Below are 23888 nucleotides of genomic sequence, written 5' to 3' on the forward strand. Positions count from 1 at the left end.
GCAAAACTGATCATATTGATGGAGGTCCTTTTAGGCGGGTTTCTGTCAGCCAAATCACAATGCACTTCGAGGCTAGCACACACCTCTTCATCAGGTAAAATCAGGATTAAGCCTATTTTTACCTGATAAAGAGGCGTGTGCTAGCCTCGAAATGCATTGTGATTTCGCTTTAATAAAGAAGAATACCACTAACTGACGTCTAAGTGGATTGCGCTACCTATTTGGCTTTTTTTCCTCTATCTCGCACCATCCCAAGACTTAATGGTAGGGCAGATAGGGAGACCCCCCAGCAATTGTGCATATGAATACAATCTTGTATCGATGGCATTGGTATATGAATGACTACTCACTAAGAATAGCATTTGATGGATAAGTAACTACTCCTAAGTAGGCTGCATCAGATGGGGGTTTTAGTACTTGCAGGATAACGAACAAATGTAATATACAAAACCAATGTACAAATATATAAGCACCAACCACATAAAACAGAACAACACTATCTACATATACAACAAAAATGATAACACCAAATAGCAACCAAAATAACGCTAGTTTTATCAATATCAATACCTGGCTATATAAGGACAAAAAGGGAACAACATGCAGAAGGGATATGACCGACAATATTGACTTATAAGGATTCCTTTGCACAACCTTTCATATTTGACACCTATACACATATCTTTACACAGGCTATGACATAATGGTTGACACCCTCAACAACCAATCACAAGGACTATACTGCCAAACACTGTATGCCTCAGCCCATAGCAGGCAAATACGACGTTCTATATAAGCCTGACAACTCTGCACACTCTACAATGATGGGGGGTCTGATGAGAGGAGTCCTGCTGTGGTCCCTGGCTCTGGGGGTCCTGGTATCAGGTAAGGAGACAGTACATTGAGGGGGACAATACACAGAAGGTTTATTATACAATGTACAGTCTCAGAATTGATAGATTATGCAGGTGTCAGAAGATAACTCTGATCCCTAATCTCATAGTCTGTTTCCTTCCTGAGCGTTGCTTACAATGTCCCCTGATCAGGCCTCCCTGGGAAAGAGAATACACTGGGAGGAGAAGAGGAAAATATACTGAGAGGCTGCATGTCTTTCCTGTACATTGAATGCTCAGGGTAGAGACACTTCTCCTGTAGAGTGTAAGCTCTTATGTACAGGGTCCTCTCTCCTGTAGAGTGTAAGCTCTTATGTACAGGGTCCTCTCTCCTGTAGAGTGTAAGCTCTTATGTACAGGGTCCTCTCTCCTGTAGAGTGTAAGCTCTTATGTACAGCGTCCCCTCTCCTGTAGAGTGTAAGCTCTTATGGACAGGGTCCTCTCTCCTGTAGAGTGAAAGCTCTTATGTACAGGGACCTCTCTCCTGTAGAGTGTAAGCTCTTATGTACAGGGTCCTCTCTCCTGTAGAGTGTAAGCTCTTATGGACAGGATCCTCTCTCCTGTAGAGTGTAAGCTCTTATGTACAGGGTTCTCTCTCCTGTAGAGTGTAAGCTCTTATGTACAGGGTCCTCTCTCCTGTAGAGCGTAAGCTCTTGTGTACAGGGTCCTCTCTCCTGTAGAGTGTAAGCTCTTATGTACAGGGTCCTCTCTCCTGTAGAGTGTAAGCTCTTATGGACAGGATCCTCTCTCCTGTAGAGTGTAAGCTCTTATGTACAGGGTTCTCTCTCCTGTAGAGTGTAAGCTCTTATGTACAGGGTCCTCTCTCCTGTAGAGCGTAAGCTCTTGTGTACAGGGTCCTCTCTCCTGTAGAGTGTAAGCTCTTATGTACAGGGTCCTCTCTCCTGTAGAGCGTAAGCTCTTATGTACAGGGTTCTCTTTCCTGTAGAGTGTAAGCTCTTATGTACAGGGTCCTCTCTCCTGTAGAGTGTAAGCTCTTATGGGCAGGGTCCTCTCTCCTGTAGAGTGTAAGCTGTTATGTACAGGGTCCTCTCTCTTGGAGAGTGTAAGCTCTTATGTACAGGGTCCTCTCTCCTGTAGAGTGTAAGCTCTTATGTACAGGGTCCTCTCTCCTGTAGAGTGTAAGCTCTTATGTACATGGTTCTCTCTCCTGTAGAGTGTAAGCTCTTATGGACAGGGTCCTCTCTCCTGTAGAGTGTAAGCTCTTATGGACAGGGTCCTCTCTCCTGTAGAGTCTAAGCTCTTATGTACAGGGTTCTCTCTCCTGTAGAGTGTAAGCTCTTATGTACAGGGTCCTCTCTCCTGTAGAGCGTAAGCTGTTATGTACAGGGTCCTCTCTCCTGTAGAGTGTAAGCTCTTATGGGCAGGGTTCTCTCTCCTGTAGAGTGTAAGCTCTTATGTACAGAGTTCTCTCTCCTGTAGAGTGTAAGCTGTTATGTACAGGGTCCTCTCTCCTGTAGAGTGTAAGCTCTTATGGACAGGGTCCTCTCTCCTGTAGAGTATAAGCTCTTATGTAGAGGGCCCACTCTCCTGTAGAGTGTAAGCTCTTATGTAGAGGGTCCTCTCTCCTGTAGAGTGTAAGCTCTTATGTACAGTGTCCTCTCTCCTGTAGAGTGTACGCTCTTATGTACAGGGTCCTCTCTCCTGTAGAGTGTAAGCTCTTATGGACAGGGTCCTCTCTCCTGTAGAGTGTAAGCTCTTATGGACAGGGTCCTCTCTCCTGTAGAGTGTAAGCTCTTATGGACAGGGTCCTCTCTCCTGTAGAGTGTAAGCTCTTATGTACAGGGTCCTCTCTCCTGTAGAGTGTAAGCTCTTATGTACAGGGTCCTCTCTCCTGTAGAGTGTAAGCTCTTATGTACAGGGTCCTCTCTCCTGTAGAGTGTAAGCTCTTATGTACAGTGTCCTCTCTCCTGTGGAGTGTAATCTCTCAGTACTATACAAACAAAGGTTCAGCACTACCCTTGGTCTCCTGATAATGATCGCTGACACTGCTGCCTTCTATGGGTTTGTGACAAAGGTTATTGATAATGCTCAGGAGTAACAGTTCAGTAAATGAACTTATTCCAGTATGAACATTGGATGAAAATTTTCCATGTAAAGAACTGTGTTGTATTATTTTGTATAAAAACATTTTTTTTTTTAAACAAATGCTAAATCCTCCCAGCCATTTAATTCTTTGAGGTTTGCATCTTCTTGGGCTTCATATTACCAAGGTTAGACTACTGGGATCCCCACCAATTTTGCGTTGGGTGTTCTGTGTCCTCCTGGTAAGAAGAATTGGCGGTTGGACATGCACGTTGCTGTTTTAACTCCATGGGACTGACAGTGCCGGGCTATCTACATCAGAACCATAGAGTTAAGTGGAGCAGTAGCTGGCATGCCTGGCCACTCCTTTATATCAGGGGGACATGGGACATCCATGCTTATGATTGATGTGAGTCCCAGTAAATGGACTCCCACCATCAACACTCATCTCTTACTCTACAATGGCTGGGGCCATATACGTCAGATGACAAGCCCCCCCCCCCCCTCCCCTCCATTTTGTTAGTGATATTCTGTAGGAAAATTGAAGGCAAAACTGATCTCATTGATGGAGGTTCTTTTAGGCAGGCTTCTGTCAGTGATGAAGTGACAGATTCCACATAACTACATTCAAAATTCTAAATGCAGCTCTGGATGTAACTGGAGTACAAAGCATGATCTAACTCTACTTTATTGAATCCAATAATCTGCCGGTTTCCATCACTTTAGGACAGGAGGGCGGTCGCCCTGAGGTGGAAACACGATATGGTAAACTACGGGGAAAGACAAAGTCTGTGAAGGGAACAGATAGGACTGTCCACGCCTTCTATGGAGTCCCCTTCGCCAAACCTCCAGTTGGTTCATTGAGATTTGCAGCCCCGGAACCCCCCGTGGCATGGACCTCAACCAGGGAGGCCTCAGAATATGCTCCAATGTAAGTGCACATAGAGGTTGGTTGAGCAGAGTTCAGCACACAGTCATAAGGTATTATAATGTAAAGGGTGTAGAGATATGCTGCATATACTATTATATTACAGGTGTCTGCAGGATCCTCACTTCATGGAGATGCTAATGGAAATGTTTAAAGTCAAGTTTACTTTATCTTCATTGTCTGAGGATTGTCTATATCTGAATGTCTACACTCCAGCCGATCGTCCGAAGGGGGAGAAGTTGCCTGTAAGTAGAGTTGACCGGACGTTTCGAAAATTCTGCTTGGCAAACTTTCCAAAAAAGTTTGTTTTGCAGAGAACAGATTTTTCACAAAACGGCTAGGGGCACCTAGAAATGTAGTCAAGTAGTTTTAAAGTGCTTTTAAAGGGGTACTCCGCTGCTCAGCGTTTGGAACAAACTGTTCCGAACGCTGGAGCCGGTGCTGGGAGCTCATGATGTCTTAGCCCCCTCATGACTTCACATCCTGCCCCCTCAATGCAAGTCTATGAGAGGGGGTGTGACAGCCGTCATGCACCCTCCCATAGACTTGCATTGAGGGGGCGGGACGTGACGTGACGTCACAAGGGGGCGGCGCTATGATGTCACCAGCTCCCGGCGCCGGCTCCAGGGTTCGGAACAGTTTTTTCCAAACGCTGAACAGCGGAGTACCTCTTTAAGACTAAATTAATATCAAAGTTACCTTGACAAAGTTACCATTCATATCAAAGTTACCTTCTCCATTTTCGGAGTTGCAACAGGATTGGTGACAATGTCTCAAAATAGTTATAACTTATAGGTAGTGAAAAAGAGATAGCTTTTAAAAATATTGAAAAGTAAAAAATATATATATATATTTTTATGCAATTTGAGTCATGTGCATGTATCTGTGCAAATAGAGTTTGTGTCCTTGCTGTGTGCTCATTAATGCAGACCTCAGGGTTTCATCAGTCTCTTAAGGTAGGCAATATGGCACCAGGGAATTTCTGTGTGTGCTTATAGATTTAGACCTCAGGGTTTTCTTTAGTCTCTGGGCAGTTAGACAACATGGCGCCAGGGAATTTCAGCACTGTGCACCATACTGCAGTTAGGAAGGTAGCAGGGGCTGTTCTTGGCATTTATAGATAGGTACTGATTGTTGTATATGTGAGCATGTGACCACATGTGGACAAGCCCCCGAGCTCACATAAAACATGAGGGGTTCCCACCAGAGTGCTTGTTGTTGAATCTTAGAGCTGTGGTGTTAGGCTCAATAGGAACCTGAGTGTTGGGGCCTGAAAGAAATGACTGCTGAAGCATCATAGACTATAGCAAGCATTGGTGGTGCTGGTCCAAGAGACTGAGAGAAAGAAGTTAGGAGTTACTGGAGACGACTGACCCATCTGGGCATGCAGTGTAGACACATGATTCACACTGACCTGACTGTGTTCACCAGTAATAGATGGCTCCATATTTTGCCCAGGTCATGGTATTCATACATGGAGGAGGTCTGATGATGGGAGGAGCCATGATATTGGACGGTTCTGCATTGGTTGCCTATGAAAACGTTGTAGTTGTCTCCATCCAGTACCGGCTGGGGGTCCTCGGCTTCTTCAGGTATCATATAAAGTGACTGTGACTCATATACTCTGACCACCTGCTGAACTCAATGTAAACTTTTTGGAAAATGGGGTAGGCCCATTAATAGTGTCTTAAACGTAAACGGCTTATAATTTATCACATTGACCCATCTTTATACACTTTTCCCTGTATGACATGTCGATCTGTTTGCGTATTTACTGGATTTGTTTTAAGAATGCCGGGAAGCCCATCTATGATCTCATGTTATTCTTTATGGCGAAATCGCTAGTAGCCCTATACCCCCTGGCGGTTACACACTGTTTATGTAAATTTTAACCTTGTAAATACCTAACAGATAACCTAATAGGAGATGACTTCTATAACAAGAGAAAAGGAGTGTCGATGAGTGAGATCAGATTTCATCTGCAAAGTCCTTACAAGGTTCAACCACTAGATCGCTCATGCGGCCCATTGAATTCATCATTTTCGGCTGCACTTCTCCTATGAGGTGTGGCCGACAACTATAATTTAACTGGCCACACAAAAGATGGGATCAGCTGACAAACAAGCGTTTATGGCACATAAATCTGCTAAGTGTATGAGGTCATTTTCTACCACTTCAGCTACAAATGTTGCCCCAATATATCACAGGTCACTCCAGTAAAGACACCTTATTTCCTTATTCCAGCACTGGAGATGACCGAGCTCCGGGGAACTATGGCTTCTTGGATCAAGTGGCCGCTCTCCGATGGGTTCAGGAAAACATTGCAGATTTCGGAGGTGACCCCAACTCCGTGACTATATTTGGGGAGTCTGCAGGGGGAGTCAGCGTATCTTCACTGGTGAGCTGGTTTAAGGCTAATATTTGGGTTACTATGATTTGTTCTTGCTGGGCGGCCATTCTATTGTGGAGAGTAATGAAGGGGCTATAATCTCTAATCTAATTTTCTGCTGTTCTATTACCATATCCAGGTGGCATCTCCATTAGCCAAGGGCTTATTCCACAGAGCTATTTCCGAGAGCGGTGTAGCCTTAATGCCAGCTTTGATGGCCCAGTCTACAGAAGTAGTTGTTTTTTTCAGAAACGTAAGTATAACTTATGGAGTGAATTCACCTACTCTGTGGTTACTGCATTGGCAACTTTGAACGATGAAGGTCTACTATTACCATCTAGACCTGTTCTATTCTTTCTAACATAAGGAAACAGGTACGAGATTAGCAGGCTACTCTACTGAAAGACTCTGTACTGCTGGCATAGATGGACAAATCAGCTTTTATATTTCACTTTTGCAGATTGTGGCCAATGTTTCGGGCTGTGAGGTAGACACAATTGAGGTCTGTCTGAAGGCAAAATCTGAAGAGGAGCTCCTGTCTCTTGTAATTTCTATGGTACGGTCCTTGAAGTCATTGCATCCAATACCCTGATTCCTGTAGCTGAAGCTTAGATTTAAGCTTTAAAAAGACCACTCCCTTATCCGGACCCGACTTCATAAGATTTTCAGTCTACTACACATTATGAATTGTAAACTTTTTTCTCTGGGAAGATCACTCCCCTAGAAGACCACTTTTTAATGCAACTTTAAGTAGTCTTCTCAAAGAGGTTTCACTATATGTAAAGCAAAGCATTTTTATATTACTATCCATTTTAGGGAGCTGTTTCACAGTAAGAGGAGACATTTTTATGGGTCTTTTTTGCACTTGCAGCAATTTTTGGCTCTGCCTCCAACCGTCGATGGGGTGTTCTTCCCGAAACCCGTGGAGCAGATTCTGACTGATAAAGAGGTGAACAGTGTCCCGTTTATGACTGGAGTCACCAACCAAGAGTTTGGATGGATCCTATTGGTGGTAAGATAGAAAAAATAAAACTAGCACATATTTCTAATGATCTGGATAATGATATTTATTCTTATTCTCATATTGTTCACAGACCCTAAATGTGACAGAATTCCAAGAAGGCATAAAAAGAGAGAAAGTGGAAGAACTTCTAAGGAGCCTCCCACTAATGGTAGGAGAGCTGGTCACTGGGGATGAATTGTTGGTTAGATAGCAAACCATGTACTACTACTTGCCCTGCCAATGCTAATAAATATATAAGGCAATGCAAAACTCTTTGAGTGAAAGTGAGTGGGATGTGTAGGTGGAAGATATGTGCTTATTGGGGTCATGGTGTCCAAGGTTCATAAACCAAACCTCCTGGCACCAAAGGTTTGGTCTCAATGGGCGACACACCTTCTTTACCATAAGAACTGTGAATTTATGATACAGTCTACCTCAGGAACTGGTCACAGCAGAAACAGTTAAAAGCTTTAAAACAGGGTTAGATACATTCCTAGAACCAAATAACATTAATGCTTATGAAGAAATATAAAATCACATCCCTTCCCCTTAATCCCACCACACACTTTCCCTTCAATTCCCTGGTTGAACTTGATGGACGTATGTCTTTTTTCAACCATACTGCGTAAGTAAAGAGAGGTTTGTATTATAATTGCAAAAAAGAAATGCCCGGCACCCGATGTCCAATGCTTCTTGGGTTTATTATAGCATAAAATCGCAACATAACTTTTATGCCAAGAGTAAGGGTAGCAATACCCGAAACGCGTACGCTATTTCCCTCTGTGTTGTGATTTTATGCTATAATAAACCCAAGAAGCATTGGACATCGGGTGCCGGACATTTCTTTTTTTCATCGCTGTATACGATGGGTTGTGCCAACCACCGTCCTGAGCACAGGCGCACCAGCGGGAGATTAGGAGCTGTCTACTTCTAATCCTTTGTATTACAATTATTGTAGTCCCCTTGGGCACTCCCTGTGTGTGTGAGCCCCCTGGCTGATGTAAGTTGGGAAGCCCCAGACGATAATGTGTAAATAACTAGCAAGAGACAGGAGTAACTCAAGGGTAAATCACAGCTCTCTTTACTTGGCAAATTTAAATTTTTCACATCTACATAAACATAAGTCTTGAATCGGTCTTTCTGTAGTCTAATTCCCAGCTGTGAGTTCCGTTGTCATCTGTTGGTACCGACAAGTTAGTGCTGGTGACACTGGTGAAAGATTTCCTTTAAGGTGTGTGTGACATGAAAGCTGTGAGGTCCTTGTACAACTTCTCCTCCCATAATAAACTTGTCTCCCCTGAGACAGACACAATCCAACGTCTCACTCTCAGCTACCTCTGACTTTCTCCTGAAGAGAGGATACACCTAGAATTAAGCTCTGCCTTCCTTCTAGGAAGGTTCCTACAGATTTAAAGGGGTTATCCAGGAAAAAACTTTTTTATATATATCAACTGGCTCCAGAAAGTTAAACAGATTTGTAAATTACTTCTATTAAAAAATCTTAATCCTTTCAGTAATTATGAGCTTCTGAAGTGTAGGTTGTTCTTTTCTGTCTAAGTAATCTCTGATGACACGTGTCTCGGGAACCACCCAGTTTAGAAGAGGTTTGCTATGGGAATTTGCTTCTAAACTGGGTGGTTCCCGAGACAGGTGTCATCAGAGATTACTTAGACAGAAAAGAACAACCTTAACTTCAGAAGCTCATAAGTACTGAAAGGATTAAGATTTTTTAATATAAGTAATTTACAAATCTGTTTAACTTTCTGGAGCCAGTTGATATATATATATAAAAAAAAAAGTTTTTTCCTGGGATACCCCTTTAATATGGGAAACCTAATCACTGCTACAACTTTGCCTGAAAACAGACCAACAGAGGCACAGTGTTACATTTCCAAGTATTAAACAGCATAAACAATATAAAAAGGCACATGCATTTCCCAAGCAGTCTTTTTGTAGTGGACTCGGTGGGACACTACACAACATCCAACAATAGTCACTCCCGCAACATTGCAACCATAGTATTAGTGAGGCTATAAAAAAAACCTGAGCGTTTGATAAAAGCCTCTTTTTGCCAGTCAAATATATACGCCTAGGAAATTAAACATATATGTCCATATATCTTCATTTATGTTCGATAATTCTGCCCTTACCTCCTCTTAATGCTATGACATCCTCACGCTATCTAGTGAAGGAAACTCTGATTTCATCTGGCAGCTTTGCCACTTCTACCTCATCTCTGAAAGTCTTGATATTGTATATTTCAGAGTTCATTCTCCAGTGCCACCAGCCTCCTGATGGATGAATATATTGGAGAGGAGACCGATCCAGCTGAAATCCGCAACTCTTTTCTAGATCTAGCTGGAGACCTCGTGTTTGTCATCCCGGCACTGAGAACGGCCAAGTATCACAGAGGTATGGGGTACAAGATGTAAAATGACAAAATGTTTTGAATGCTGGGGCAGTGGAGTACCCCTATAAGTATGCAGCATAGTTCCCCCACACTAGGTAGGCAGAATAGTTTCAGCACACTAGGTAGGCAGCATAGTTCCCCCACAGTAGGTAGGCAGCATAGTTCCCCAACATTAGGTTGTCAGCATAGTTCCACCACATTAGGTTGTCAGCATAGTTCCGCCCACATTAGGTTGGCAGTATAGTTCCCCCACATTAGTCTGGCAGAATAGTTCCCCCCACATTAGGTTGGCAGTACAGTTCTCCCCCCCCCCCCCCAACCCCCACACACAATTAGGTTGGCAGTATAGTTCCCCCACATAAGGTTGGCAGTATAGTTCCCCCACATTAGGCTGGCAGTATAGTTCCCCCACATTAGGCTGGCAGTATAGTTCTCCCCACATTAGATTGGGAGTATAGTTCCCCCCACATTAGGTTGGCAGTATAGTTCCCCCACATTAGGTTGGCAGTATGTTCCCCCACATTAAGTTGGCAGTATGTTCCCCCACATTAGGTTGGCAGTATAGTTCCCCCACATTAGGTTGGCAGCATAGTTCCCCCCACATTAGGTTGGCAGTATAGTTCCCCCCCATTAGGTAGGCAGTATAGCTCCCCCACATTAGGTTGTAGTTCCCCCACATTAGGTAGGCAGTGGCACCCACAGACATACAGCCTTCAGCCATATACAGTGTTTGGTTGGAGGCTGTATGTCTGTGTACTGCCCCACTTCAGTGCTCCGACCACCACTCCTCCGGTTAGGGGTCACGGTCTACTGCTGTGGCCTATAGGCCATAACAGTAGGTCCCGGGACCGGAGGAGTGGTGGTCGGAGTACCAAAGATGATGTGCCGCTGGTCACTTACCATGCACGCGTCCTTGCTGCTCCACTCCGCTCTGCTCTGGTCCTATGGGTGCACGCACGGGACGTCAATGATGTCCCTGTGTGCGCTACCTCCTGGAGGCCCCTACATATTTATAGTTAACGCGGGGCCGCAGATAGGTAACCGGGACATCCTTGTGTCCCGAAAATATCTTTCGGGACATAGGGATGTCCCGAATTTGATGGGGGAAATTAATCTCGGGGGGGGGGGGGGGGGGGGGGGGGGCAATTGCCCCGTCCCCCCCTCCGATACACCACTGTGTCACACATAACCAGAAAGATTCTGTGAACCAGATATACTTTAGTCCTTGCTCTGACGTTAATGGGGTACTCTGCCCCGCCGCTGGGGACCCGGCAATCTCGGCTGTGGCTACCCATACATCTGGTGCTCCATGCCGGATGACTGATGATGCGGGACAGAGGCTCGTGACGTCACGGTCATACCCACGCCCGTGATGTCACGGCCATGCCCCCTCAATGCAAGTCTATAGACTTGCATTGCGGGGGCGTGGCCGTGATGTCACGAGCATCTGGCGCTGCACCCGACGCTCTGAATGAACACTGTGCAAATCGGACATCTTATTCCCATCCTTTAAATAGGTGATACAATGTCGTCAAACAATAACACTACCTCCTCCTTTCCTTCCAGATTCCGGCCATCCCACCTACTTCTATGAGTTCCAGCACCGTCCTTCAATCTTTAAGGACAGTAAGCCAGACTTTGTGAAGGCCGATCACGGGGATGAATTGTTCTTTGTGATGGGAGGTCCATTCTTGGAGGGGGATATTGTATTCTCAGGTGAGGCCTAGTCAGATGTCTGCAGTAATTTAGGGGGGAGTTCATCAAAGGTTACTTCAGAAAGTCATTTTATAAGTAGTTTCTTTTCTGCTTTGGTTTTTCTTTCTTGCTCAAAATTTATCAGAATGTCGCACGGCAGTGTTAAATTTTGCGCACAAAAGTCAAACTTTGAAAATCACCTCACAAAGCAAAAGACAGGATTTTATTTGCTTTGCTGTGTAGTTTTTTTTTTACTTCCGGGCGTTTTTTTTTTTTTTTTTTTTTTGCGAATGTCGCTATAATAAATTCACTACTACTGCAAAGTGAAAAATTGAAAACTTGCTTACCTAGGAATTTTAACAAAACTTGCTTACCCTCAAAAAGTTGCACGAAAAGTTGCCTTTGGCGCACATGCGACAATTTATGCGCATAAAATAAGCAAAAAAGAATCACTTAGCAGCTTTGATAAATTCCCCTCATAGACTGTGGGGGAGATATATCAAAACCTGGGCTGAGGAAAAGTTGCCCAGTTGTCCATAGCAACCAATCAGATCACTACTTCATTTTTCAGAGGCCTTGTTAAAAGTTGAAAGAAGCAATCTGATTGGTTGCTATGGGCAACTGGGCAACTTTTCCTCTGCACAGGTTCTTGAATAATCTCCCATTACGTGAGAAATGTAAGAAAAAATAGTCTGGAGTTTTGTAAATTTTACTTCTCAGTTTCTTTTATCCTGTTGTGGAATCGACGTGTAACTTGAACATTTCTCATTATTTGATTTTGTGACACAAAAAACAACTGTGATACGTATAAACCAATTTATGGGGGGCACGGTTTGTGTCATTTGTTTACACAGAATTTAGAAAATTTTGTTTAAATTTAACCCCCTTTGTGTTGAGTTTTATTACTAAATGTACGGATTACACGAAACGCCACGTAACATTTTTAACTCCTGTGCCACATGAACGTCATTTTCTGGTCTGAATTTCAGTTTTTTTCCCCACAGAAGCCTTCAATGAAAAAGAGAAGGCTCTGAGTAAGACTATCATGAAGTATTGGGCTAACTTTGCCCGCACTGGGTAAGAGAATGGCGCACCTGACATCATGACTGTCAGTCAGACAATCTGTGTGTGCAGCCGAAATTTGCTGGGTGTGATTGTATGTTGCCGGGTGATATTATGTGTGGTGTTTCTGCCGCAGAGTTACTTAAAAGGGTACTCCTGTGGAAATAATTAGTTTTTTTTTTAAATCAACTGGTGCCAGAAAGTTACATAGTTACATAGTTAGTATGGTTGAAAAAAGACATACGTCCATCAAGTCCAACCAGGGGATTGAAGGGAAGGATGTAAGGGGATAAGGGAAAGGGATGTAGTTTTATAATTCTGCATAAGCATTAATGTTATTTTGTTCCAGGAATGTATCTAACCCTGCTTTAAAGCTGTTAATTGTTCCTGCTGTGACCAGTTCCTGAGGTAGACCGCTCCATAAATTCACAGTCCTCACGGTAAAGAAGGCGTGCCGCCCCTTTAGACTAAACCTTTTCTTCTCCAGACGGAGGGAGTGCCCCCTCGTCCTTTGGGGGGGTTTAACCTGGAACAGTTTTTCTCCATATTTTTTGTATGGGCCATTTATATACTTATATACGTTTATCATATCCCCCCTTAAACGTCTCTTCTCAAGACTAAACAATTGTAACTCCTTTAATCGCTCCTCATAGCTAAGATGTTCCATGCCCCATATTAGTTTAGTCGCGCGTCTCTGCACCCTTTCCAACTCCGCAGTGTCCCTTTTATGAACAGGCGACCAAAACTGAACAGCATATTCCAGGTGAGGCCGTACCAATGCTTTATAAAGGGGGAGTATTATGTCCCTGCCCCTCGAGTCCATGCCTCTTTTTATACATGACAATATCCTGCCGGCTTTGGAAGCAGCAGCCTGACATTGCATGCTATTTTGTAGTCTGTGATCTACAAGTACACCCAGATCCTTCTCTACCAGTGACTCTGCCAGTTTAATCCCCCCTAAGACATACGACGCATGCAGGTTATTAGTACCCAGATGCATAACTTTACATTTATCCACATTGAACCTCATTTGCCAAGTGGATGCCCAGACACTTAGTCTATCCAAGTCATCTTGTAACTTATACACCTCCTCTATAGACTGTACCGTGCTACAAAGCTTGGTGTCATCTGCAAAGATAGAAACAGAGCTGTTAATACCATCCTCTATATCATTGATAAATAAATTATACAACAGCGGGCCCAGTACTGAACCTTGGGGTACACCACTAATTACCGGGGACCAATCAGAGTACGAATCATTGACCACCACTCTCTGGGTACGATTCATGAGCCAGTGTTCAATCCAGTTACAAACTAAAGTTTCCAAGCCCAATGACCTTAACTTACCTGTCAGATGTCTGTGAGGGACAGTATCAAACGCTTTGGCAAAATCCAGAAACACTATATCCACAGCCATTCCTCTGTCAAGGCTTCTACTCACCTCTTCATAAAAGCAAATTAGATTGGTTTGACAACTTCTATCCTTAGTAAACCCATGCTGGATATCACTTATAATACAATTATCCCCTATGTATTCCTGTATGTAATCCCTTATAAGTCCTTCAAACAATTTACCCACAATGCACGTTAGACTTACCGGTCTATAATTGCCTGGCGAAGACCTAGAGCCCTTCTTGAAGATTGGTACCACATTAGCCTTGCGCCAGTCCCTTGGCACAATACCAGACACCAGAGAATCTCTAAATATCATGAACAAGGGTACAGATATTACTGAACTTACCTCTCTAAGAACTCTTGGGTGTAGTCCATCCGGCCCTGGAGATTTGCTTACATTTACTTTACTTAACTTACCTTGTACCATCTCTACATTAAGCCAGTTCAATACATTATATGATGTGTTACCAGCACTGACCTGGCCAATGTCAGCTCCTTCTTCCATAGTACATACAAAACTAAAGAACCCATTCAGTAGCTCCGCCTTCTCTTGATCGCCCGTGACAACCTCCCCATTATCATTATTAAGGGGTCCTACATGCTCTGCCCTTGGTTTTTTTGTATTTATATATCTAAAAAAATATTTAGGAATAGTTTTGCTTTCTTCGGCCACCTGTCTCTCATTTTGAATTTTTGCTGTTTTTATTACATTTTTACAGATTTTATTAAGCTCCTTAAACAGTTAAACAGATTTGTAAATGACTTCTATTAAAAAATCTTTACCCTTCCAGTACTATTTAGCAGCTGTATGCTAGAGAGCAAATTCTTTTCTTTTTGAATTTCTTTTTTGTCTTGTCCACAGTGCTCTCTGTTGACACCTGTTGCCCGTATCAGGAACTGTCCAGAGCAGGAGAAAATCCTCATAGAAAACCTATGCTGCTCTGGACAGTTCCTGACAAGGACAGAGGTGTCAGCAGAGAGCACTGTTGACAAGGCAAAAAAGGAATTCGAAAAGAAAATAATTTCCTCTATAGCATACTGGAAGGGTAATTCTTTTTTTAATCGAAGTAATTTACAAATCTGTTTAACTTTCTGGCACCAGTTGATTTAAAAAAAAGTTTTTAAACAGTAGTGTAGGTGCAGGATGACGTATGATTAGGGTTTTCTTACCAAAAAATACCGGCCATGCTAATTTGCATAATTAATTATATATGTGTGACATCATAGGATACACATATGCAGTGAAAATGTTGTCCTATTCTGACCCCTATAACTTTTTTATTTCTCATTTTTTGGGGCCTGATCTGTAGTTTTTAACAGGAGCATTTTTGTTTTTATGTGACTTTTTGATCGCTTTTTTAAAAATTAAATTCAGGAGTTGCAATTAGTTACTAACTACAACTCCCAGCATGCCCTGATACAGCCTGTGGCTCAGCAGTTGCCCCAAGTGAAAACTACAATCCCCAGCATGTTGGACTATATCTATCTATATATATAAAACTCAATGTATGTGAGTATGTTCCAGCATTACTTCCAAACGGCTGAAGATATTAACATGAAACTTGGTCACATGTTACTTATATGTCCACTAAAAATATAGGATAGTTAATTTAACCCTAACCTACCCTCATTTGCGAGGGTTGAGGTTTTTGTTTAAAGTCCAATGCAAATCTATGGGAAATGTATGTTCCAGCATAACTTCCGTACGGCTGGAGATATTTCGATAATACTTGGTCACATTACTTATAAGTAAAATAAAAATATATAATAGTTAAATTAACCCAAAGCTATGTGAAGGATGGGGTATTTGTTTCAAATCCCATGCAAATATATAGGACTTCTGGTGCCTTACTCCACAAGCTCCGCTCTGCTCTCCTGGTGAATGTGTCAGTCCAGCTGAAATTCCATGCCCCATCTTGCAAATACACCCACACCCTTTAAGCCACACCCCTTTTATTTTCAGTTTACAATATCTTTACCACAACTCAGCCCCACCTGAGGACGGGATATGAGGATTAAAAATGAGGATTAGATATGATGACGGGATATGAGGTCAAGATATGAGTACAGGATATGGGGACTGGATATGAGGATGGCATATGAGGTCAGGATATGAGGACGGGATATAGGGATGGGATATGAGGATGGGATGTTAGGACATGATATGAGGTCAGGATATGGAAACAGGATATGAGGACGGGATATGAGGATGGGATATGAGGATGAGATATTAGGACATGATATGAGGTCAGGATATGGAAACAGGATATGAGGAAGGTATATGAGGATGGGATATGGGGACGAGATATGAGGTCGGGCTAAGGGGACGGGATAGGAGGAAGGCATATGGGGATGGGATATGAGGTCAAATATAGGGATGAGATATGGGAACTGGATATGGGGACAGGATATGAGGACATAATATGAGGTCGGGATATGGGAACAGGATATGGGGACAGAATGTTGGAATGGGATATGAGGACAAGATATGGGAACTGGATATGAGGACGGGATATGGGAACAGGATATGGGGACAGAATGTTGGAATGGGATATGAGGACGAGATATGGGAACTGGATATGAGGACGGGATATGGGAACAGGATATGGGGACAGAATGTGGGAATGGGATATGAGGACGAGATATGGGAATTGGATATGAGGACGGGATATGGGAACAGAATATGGGAAAGGGATATGAGGACAGACTATGGGGACAAGATATAGGGACGGGATATGAGGACATGATATGAGGTCAGGATATGGGAACAGGATATGAGGACGGGATATGGGGACGAGATATACAGTAGGTGTAGGATATGAGGACAGGATATCAGGCCGGGCTAAGGGGACAGGATATGAGGAAGGGAAGTTAAACAGATTTGTAAATTACTTCTGTTAAAAAATCTTAATCCTTCCAGTACTTATTAGCTGCTGAAAACAACAGAGGAAAGTATTTACTTTTTGGAACACAGTGCTCTTTGCTGACATCTCTGTCCATTTTAGGAACTGTCCAGAGCAGCATGTCTTTTCTATGGGGATTTTTTCATACTCTAGACAGTTCTTAAAATGGACAGAGGTGTCAGCAGACAGCTCTGTGTTCCAAAAAGAAAAGCATTTCCTCTGTAGTATTCAGCAGCAAATAAGTACTGGAAGCATTAAGATTTTTTTTATAGAAGTAATATACAAATCTGTTTAACTTTCTGGCACCAGTTGATTAAAACAATAAAAAAAAGTTTTCCACCGGAGTACCCCTTTAAGTGTATGTCTAATTTTGATATATGTGAAATAAAATTTGCTATTTTACATTATTGGTTCTTTTTGTTGGTGTTTATGTCATGTATTGAACCAATTGTGGCATCTTTCCAATTGCCTATTTTTGGAGGTATAACTTATATAGACAGGGCTGACTTTCGGAATGTATGATATGTTTTAAATGTTTAAAATGATATTGATTTATTTTACCACTGTTCCTCTCGCCCACAGTAATCCCAATGGGCCAGGCCTGGTGAACTGGCCAGAGTACGACCACGATGAAGATTACCTGGGGATTAACCTGGAGCCGAGGGCGGCAAAACAGCTAAAGGCTGAGAAGTATGAATTCTGGACCAAGTTGCTTTCTCAGAAGAAGATAGAAGAAAAGGAGGAGCGCACAGAGCTGTAGATTTTTCTAAAGTAGAAGATGAACTGTGACCATAGTTTACCGAAAACACACCAGCCACTTATAGGGCGGTAAGGGGGTCGCCTATACTTCTTAGTTTAGACGCAAAAGGGAACAACCATTTGGCCAGAAATTCTCAGTGAGGACATTGACTTCTATCAATAATAACACTGTAATATCTCAAAAAAATAAAATAAAATAAAAAATTGCAAAATTAGCTGTATTCCAAACGTCTGGTCCCCCCCATACAGTGGACATTCCGAATTACATTCTGGTTGTATGTAGAATTAATCTACATTACGTTACTTATACTATAATGGGGTCAGGTACCCTCACTAGACAACTAAAGATTCAGGTCCGTACTATCTAGATCAGGGGCCTCCGTTATGTGACCCTCCAGCTGTCACCAGTTTCAGGTTTGTAAGGATTACATGGAATTAATACGTGATGAATAGAATACATTTTTCTTACATTTTGATATCAGAATTAACTTTAGTAATGAACCATTAAATGTATGTACTGCCTGGTGTCTGATGTTCTATGATCTGTGACGTAGAAGATAAGATGTCTCCCACGAAAGAATACAGGGGAAGTAAATAAAACTTAACTTTTAATTGTATATTAAAAATCAATACACAATAAAGTGAATGTACTTGTGGATACTACCCAGTTAGGCCTTTCCACCAATGAGACGCAAAGAGTGAAGAAAGACACACTGGTAAATCAATAAGGTACCACGTAACATAGTGTATTATGGAGATATATCGGCTATCCCAATAATATATAGTCCCCAAATATTTTTCCGACGCGTTTCGGACACCAGTAAGAGTGACCTCCTCAGGGGCTTGGTGGGAGACAGTAGCCTATATATACTGTAAAGAAAACTCCCTCCAAACACTTAACTCGCACAAAAAGCAGTAGCAGCCCTATTATAGATCAGAGTATAGGTACCACTGTGCTCTCTTAATAGTACGGCACAGATATAAAAAGCAGAAGTAGGCCTTTGACCCGGTCTGAGTGGTCCAGTATGGTGTCCTGTCTTGTTCCTGTGAAAACCCGCAGTGGCGGGGAGCCGTGCGATCGTGTCGGCTGCTATGTGCACATGATGTCTCCCGCGCCCTGATCTCTGGCAGTTACTGTTTCATCTATTGCTTCAGTTCCTACATGTACATCGTGCCACCATGATGAGACCCCAAACACAGTCGTGGATAACGCCTAAGGGCCCTTTCAAAGGGGCAGATGGGCTCAAAAGTGCACAAATCTACATATCCTTTAAGTGGCTCGATTATTCATGTAGCCGAGCTTGATCATTCAGGCAGCCATCTAAATACATCATTATCGGCGGCTCATCCTGTGTTTACATACATTCCATAAAAGGGTATTGGGCACCGACAGTTCACTTACCACCACCCATTTCTCACATATCCCGCAAACCCTTTGTGTTCCCCAGTGCTCAGCTTTTCTAAGTATTCAAACAATATAAAAAAAAAATGTGGGGAGAGTTTGGTAAAAAATAAATAAAGAAAAAATAAAGAAAAACAATACTTACCTACCCCCGGTCCCCCTGCTGGTCCTGCAGCAGCACTGGTTCTTCTTTTTATCTCTCCCCCTTCTCTCATCTCTTCAGCCTTTTTTCAACACAAGCGCTTAGAGCAGAAACTTAAAGTGGTACTCCGCCCGTAGACATCTTATCCCCTATCCAAAGGATAGGGGATAAGATGTCTGATCATGTGGGTCCCGCCGCTAGGGATCTCGGCTGAGGCACTCTAAATATACAGTATATCCAGTGCACGGAGCGAACTTTGCTCCATGCCGGATAGCTGCCGATGCGGGGCGGAGGCTCGTGACGTCACGGCCATGCCCCTCAATACAAGTCTGGGGGGGGGGGGTACCATGCCCCCCTCCCATAGACTTGCATTGAGGGGGCGTGGCCGTGAAGTCATGAGCGGGGCACGGCTGTGACATCTCGAGCCTCTGGTGCTGCATCCGATGCTCTAAACGAATGCCGGGTGCAGCAGGGAGATAGTGGGGGTCCCCAGCGGCAGGACCCCCACGATCAGACATCTTATCCCCTATGTTTTGAATAGGGGATAAGATGTCTAGGGGTGGAGTACCCCTTTAAGGTCTGGCTCTGAGCACTCATCTTGGAAACAGGGTGAAGAGGTGAAAAGTGGACGATTGAAAAAGAAGACCCGGAGCTGCGTCAGGACAAGCAGGGGGACCAGAGGTAGGTAAGTATAGTTTGAAGGCAGAGGTATGGCAGCCATACACAGACACTTCTAATTACATCTACCATGTGCTCTGAGGAAATACAAACTACCAGGTACCTGTGTATGGGCATATGATGAGCGCCCCTGGTTGTTTTGTGAGGTAATGTTCAGTTCTGTCAGTGTGATACAGCTGGAATCATATATAACTACATAGTTGCATAGTACAGTTGAAAAAAGACATATGTCCTTTACCCCCTTAAGGACCCAGCCCAAATATACCTTAAGGACCCGGCCATTTTTTGAACATCTGACCACTGTCACTTCAAGCATTAATAACTCTGGGATGCTTTTACCTTTCATTCTGATTCCGAGACTGTTTTTTTTGTGACATAGTCTACTTTATGTTAGTGGTAAAATCTTGTCAATACTTGCATCATTTCTTGGTGAAAAATTTAAAAATTTGATGAAAAAAATTGAAAATTTTGCATTTTTTTTACTTTGAAGCTCTCTGCTTATAAGGAAAATGGATATTCCAAATAAATTATACATTGATTCACATATACAATATGTCTACTTTATGTTTGCATCATAAAGTTGACATGTTTTTACTTTTGGAAGACATCAGAGGGCTTCAAAGTTCAGCAGCAATTTTCCAATTTTTCACAAAATTTTCAAAATCGGAATTTTTCAGGGACCAGTTCAGTTTTGAAGTGGATTTGAAGGGCCTTCATATTAGAAATACCCCACAAATGACCCCATTATAAAAACTGCACCCATCAAAGTATTAAAAATGACATTCAGTAAGTGTATTAACCCTTTAGGTGTTTCACAGGAATAACAGCAAAGTGAAGGAGAAAATTCAAAATCTTCATTTTTTACACTCGCATGTTCTTGTAGACCCAGTTTTTGAATTTTTACAAGTGGTAATAGGAGAAAAAGCCCCCAAAATTTGTAACCCAATTTCTCTCAAGTAAGGAAATACCTCATATGTGTATGTCAAGTGTTCGGTGGGCGCAGTAGAGGGCTCAGAAGGGAAGGAGCGAAGGAGCATGTCCCATTTAGAAAGCCCCTATGGTGCCAGAACAGCAAAAAACACCACATGGCATACCATTTTGGAAAATACACCCCTCAAGGAACGTAACAAGGGGCCCAGTTAGCCTTAACACCCCACAGGTGTTTGACAACTTTTCGTTAAAATCGGATGTGTAAATGGAAAAAGAAATTCACACTAAAGTGCAGTTTTTCCCCCAAATTTACCATTTTTACAAAGGGTAATGGGAGAAAATGCCCCCCCCCCCCAAATTTTTAACTCCATCTCTTCTGAGTATGGAAATACCCCATGTTAGGACGTAAAATGCTTTGTGGGCGAACTACAATGCTCAGAAGAAAAAGAGTAACATTTGGCTTTTTGAAAGCAACTTTTGCTGAAATGGTTTTTTGGGGGCATGTCGCATTTAGGAAGCCCCTGTGGTGCCAGAACAGCAAAAAAAACCCACATGGCATACTATTTTGGAAACTACACCCCTCAAGGAATGTAACAAGGGGTCCGCTGAGCCTTAACACCCCACAGGTGTTTGACGACTTTTCGTTAATGTTGGATGTGTAAATGAAAAACATTTTTTTTTTTACAAAAATGCAGTTTTTCCCCTAAATTTTACATTTTTACAAGGGGTAATAGGAGAAAATGACCCCTAAAATTTGTAACCCCATTTCTTCCGAGTATGGAAATACCCCATGTTAGGATGTAAAATGCTCTGCTGGCGAACTACAATGCTCAGAAGAGGCGGAGCGCCATTGAGCTGTTGGAAAGAGAATTAGTTTGGAATGGTAGTCAGGGGCCATGTGCGTTTACAAAGCCCCCGTGGTGCCAGAACAGTGGACCCCCCCACATGTGACCCCATTTTGGAAACTACACCCCTCACAGAATTTAATAAGGGGTGCAGTGAGTATTTACACCCCACAGATCTTCAGAATAGTGGGCTTTGCAAATGAAAAATTAAATTTTTCATTTTTACGGACCACTGTTCCAAAAATCTGTCAGACACCTGTGGGGCGTAAATTCTCAATGTACCCCTTATTACATTACGTGAGGGGTGTAGTTTCCAAAATGGGGTCACATGTGTCGGGGGTCCATTTTTCTGGCACTATGGGGGCTTTGTAAACACACGTGGCCTTCAATTCCGGACAAATTTTCTCTACAAAATCCCAATGGTGCTCCTTCTCTTCTGAGCATTGTAGTTCGCCCGCAGAGAACTATAAATTCACATATGGGGTATTTTCTTACTCAGAAGAGATGGGGTTACAAATTTGGGGGGACTTTTTTCCTATTTTCCCTTGTGAAAATGAAAAGTTTTGGGTAACACCAGCATTTTAGTGAAAAACATTTTTTTTTTTCATTTTCCCATCCAACTTAAATGAAAATTTGTCAAACACCTGTGGGGTGTTCAGGCTCACTATACCCCTTGTCACGTTCGGTGAGGGGTGTAGTTTCCAAAATGGGGTCACATGTGGGTATTTTTTTTTTTTGCATTTGTCAGAACCGCTGTAAAATCAGCCACCCATGTGCAAATCACCAATTTAGGCCTCAAATCTACATGGTGCGCTCTCACTCCTGAGCCTTGTTGTGTGCCCGCAAAGCATTTTACGTCCACATCTGGGGTTTTTCTGTACTCAGGAGAAATTGCGTTACAAATTTTGGGGGCCTTTTTTTCCTTTTACCGCTTGTGGAAATAAAAAGTATGGGGCAACACCAGCATGTTAGTGTAAACATTTTATTTTTTTACACTAACAGGCTGGTTTATCCCCCAACTTTTCCTTTTCACAAGTGGTAAAAGGAAAAAAAGATGCCAAAATTTGTAGTGCAATTTCTCCCGAGTACGGTGATACCCCATATGTGGCCCTAAACTGTTTCCTTGAAATACGACAGGGCTCCGAAGTGAGGGAGCGCCATGCGCATTTGAGGACTAAATTAGGGATTGCATATGGGTGGACATAGGGGTATTCTACGCCAGTGATTCCCAAAAAGGGTGCCTCCAGCTGCTGCTAAACTCCCAGCATGCCTGGACAGTCAGTGGCTGTCCAGAAATGCTGGGAGTTGTTGTTTTGCAACAGCTGGAGGCTCCGTTTTGGAAACCCTGCCGTACAAGACTTTTTAAATTTTTTATTGGTGGGGGGACAGTGTAAGGGGGTGTATATGTAGCGTTTTACTCTTTATTATGTGTTAGTGTAGTGTTTTTAGGGTACATCCACACTGGCGGGTTACGGTGAGTTTCCCGCTAGGAGTTTGCGCTGCCGCGAAAAATTTGCCGCAGCCCAAACTTGAAGCAAGAATTTACTGTAAACCTGCCCATGTGAATGTACCCTGTACATTCACATGGGGGGGCAAACCTCCAGCTGTTTCAAAACTACAACTCCCAACATGTACTGACAGACCGTGCTTGCTGGGAGTTGCACTTTTGCAACAGCTGGAGGCACACTGGTTGGAAAACCTTCAGTTAGGTTCTGTTACCTAACTCAGTATTTTCCAACTAGTGTGCCTCCAGCTGTTGCAAAACTACAACTCCCAGCATGGACTAATCACCGAAGGACATGCTCAGAGATGTAGTTGTGCAACAGCTGGAGGTACCCAACTACAACTCCCAGCATGCAGAGACAGCTGTTTGCTTTCTGGACATGCTGGGAATTGCAGTTTTGCAACATCTGCAGAGCTACAGTTTTTAGACCACTGCACAGTGATCTCCAAACTGTGGACCTCCAGATGTTGCAAAACTACAACTCCCAGCATGCCCAAACAACAAACAGCTATGTGGGCATGCTAGGAGTTGTAGTTTTGCAAGATCTGGAGGGATATAGTTTAGAGACCACTGTATAGTGGTCTCAAACTGCAGCCCTCCAGCTGTTGCAAAACTACATATTCCAGCATGCCCAAACAGCTGTCTGGGCATGCTGGGAGTTGTAGTTTTGCAACATCTGGAGGGCTACAGTTAGAGACCACAGTCTCAGACTGTAACCCTCCATATCAACTTACCGGCTTCCGTAGGATCCCGGGAGCAGTCCTCTTCAGACGCACGTCACGCCGCTAGCCGATCAACGTCGCCGCAGCCTCCGGACGGGTAAGTGGACGTCGGCGCCCGGTCCCCTTCGGTTCCCCATTCTGCCCTGCCTATTGTGGGTGGGCAGGACGGGGAAAACGAAAGTTAA

At 43.1% G+C, this 23888-nt stretch overlaps 2 protein-coding genes across 2 annotated transcripts in view; one reads left to right on the plus strand and one right to left on the minus strand.

The window, feature by feature from the left end:
* ERG (ETS transcription factor ERG) overlaps window positions 1–23888 on the minus strand; it is a 414806-nt gene that overhangs the window by 210618 nt on the left and 180300 nt on the right. The window lies entirely within an intron of this gene.
* LOC130357158 (fatty acyl-CoA hydrolase precursor, medium chain-like) lies at window positions 688–18244 on the plus strand. The gene is made up of 13 exons (XM_056559638.1): window positions 688–885; window positions 3663–3867; window positions 3971–4109; window positions 5323–5456; window positions 6109–6262; window positions 6393–6506; window positions 6714–6809; window positions 7125–7265; window positions 7348–7425; window positions 9521–9668; window positions 11233–11382; window positions 12366–12438; window positions 17304–18244. The coding sequence occupies exons 1-13, from the start codon at window positions 756–758 to the stop codon at window positions 17479–17481; spliced, it is 1740 nt and encodes a 579-aa protein (XP_056415613.1). The 5' UTR covers window positions 688–755; the 3' UTR covers window positions 17482–18244.

The sequence above is a fragment of the Hyla sarda genome, chromosome 2, assembly GCF_029499605.1.
Source record: "Hyla sarda isolate aHylSar1 chromosome 2, aHylSar1.hap1, whole genome shotgun sequence".
NCBI classification, from domain to species: domain Eukaryota; kingdom Metazoa; phylum Chordata; class Amphibia; order Anura; family Hylidae; genus Hyla; species Hyla sarda.

Bases quoted from the DNA above. Each gene is read 5' to 3' on its own strand.
- LOC130357158 (XM_056559638.1), top strand. From the start codon at position 756: ATGCCTCAGCCCATAGCAGGCAAATACGACGTTCTATATAAGCCTGAC. The intron at 5,457-6,108 runs GTATCATATAAA...TCCTTATTCCAG, and splicing joins GGGGTCCTCGGCTTCTTCAG to CACTGGAGATGACCGAGCTC. The intron at 6,263-6,392 runs GTGAGCTGGTTT...TACCATATCCAG, and splicing joins GAGTCAGCGTATCTTCACTG to GTGGCATCTCCATTAGCCAA.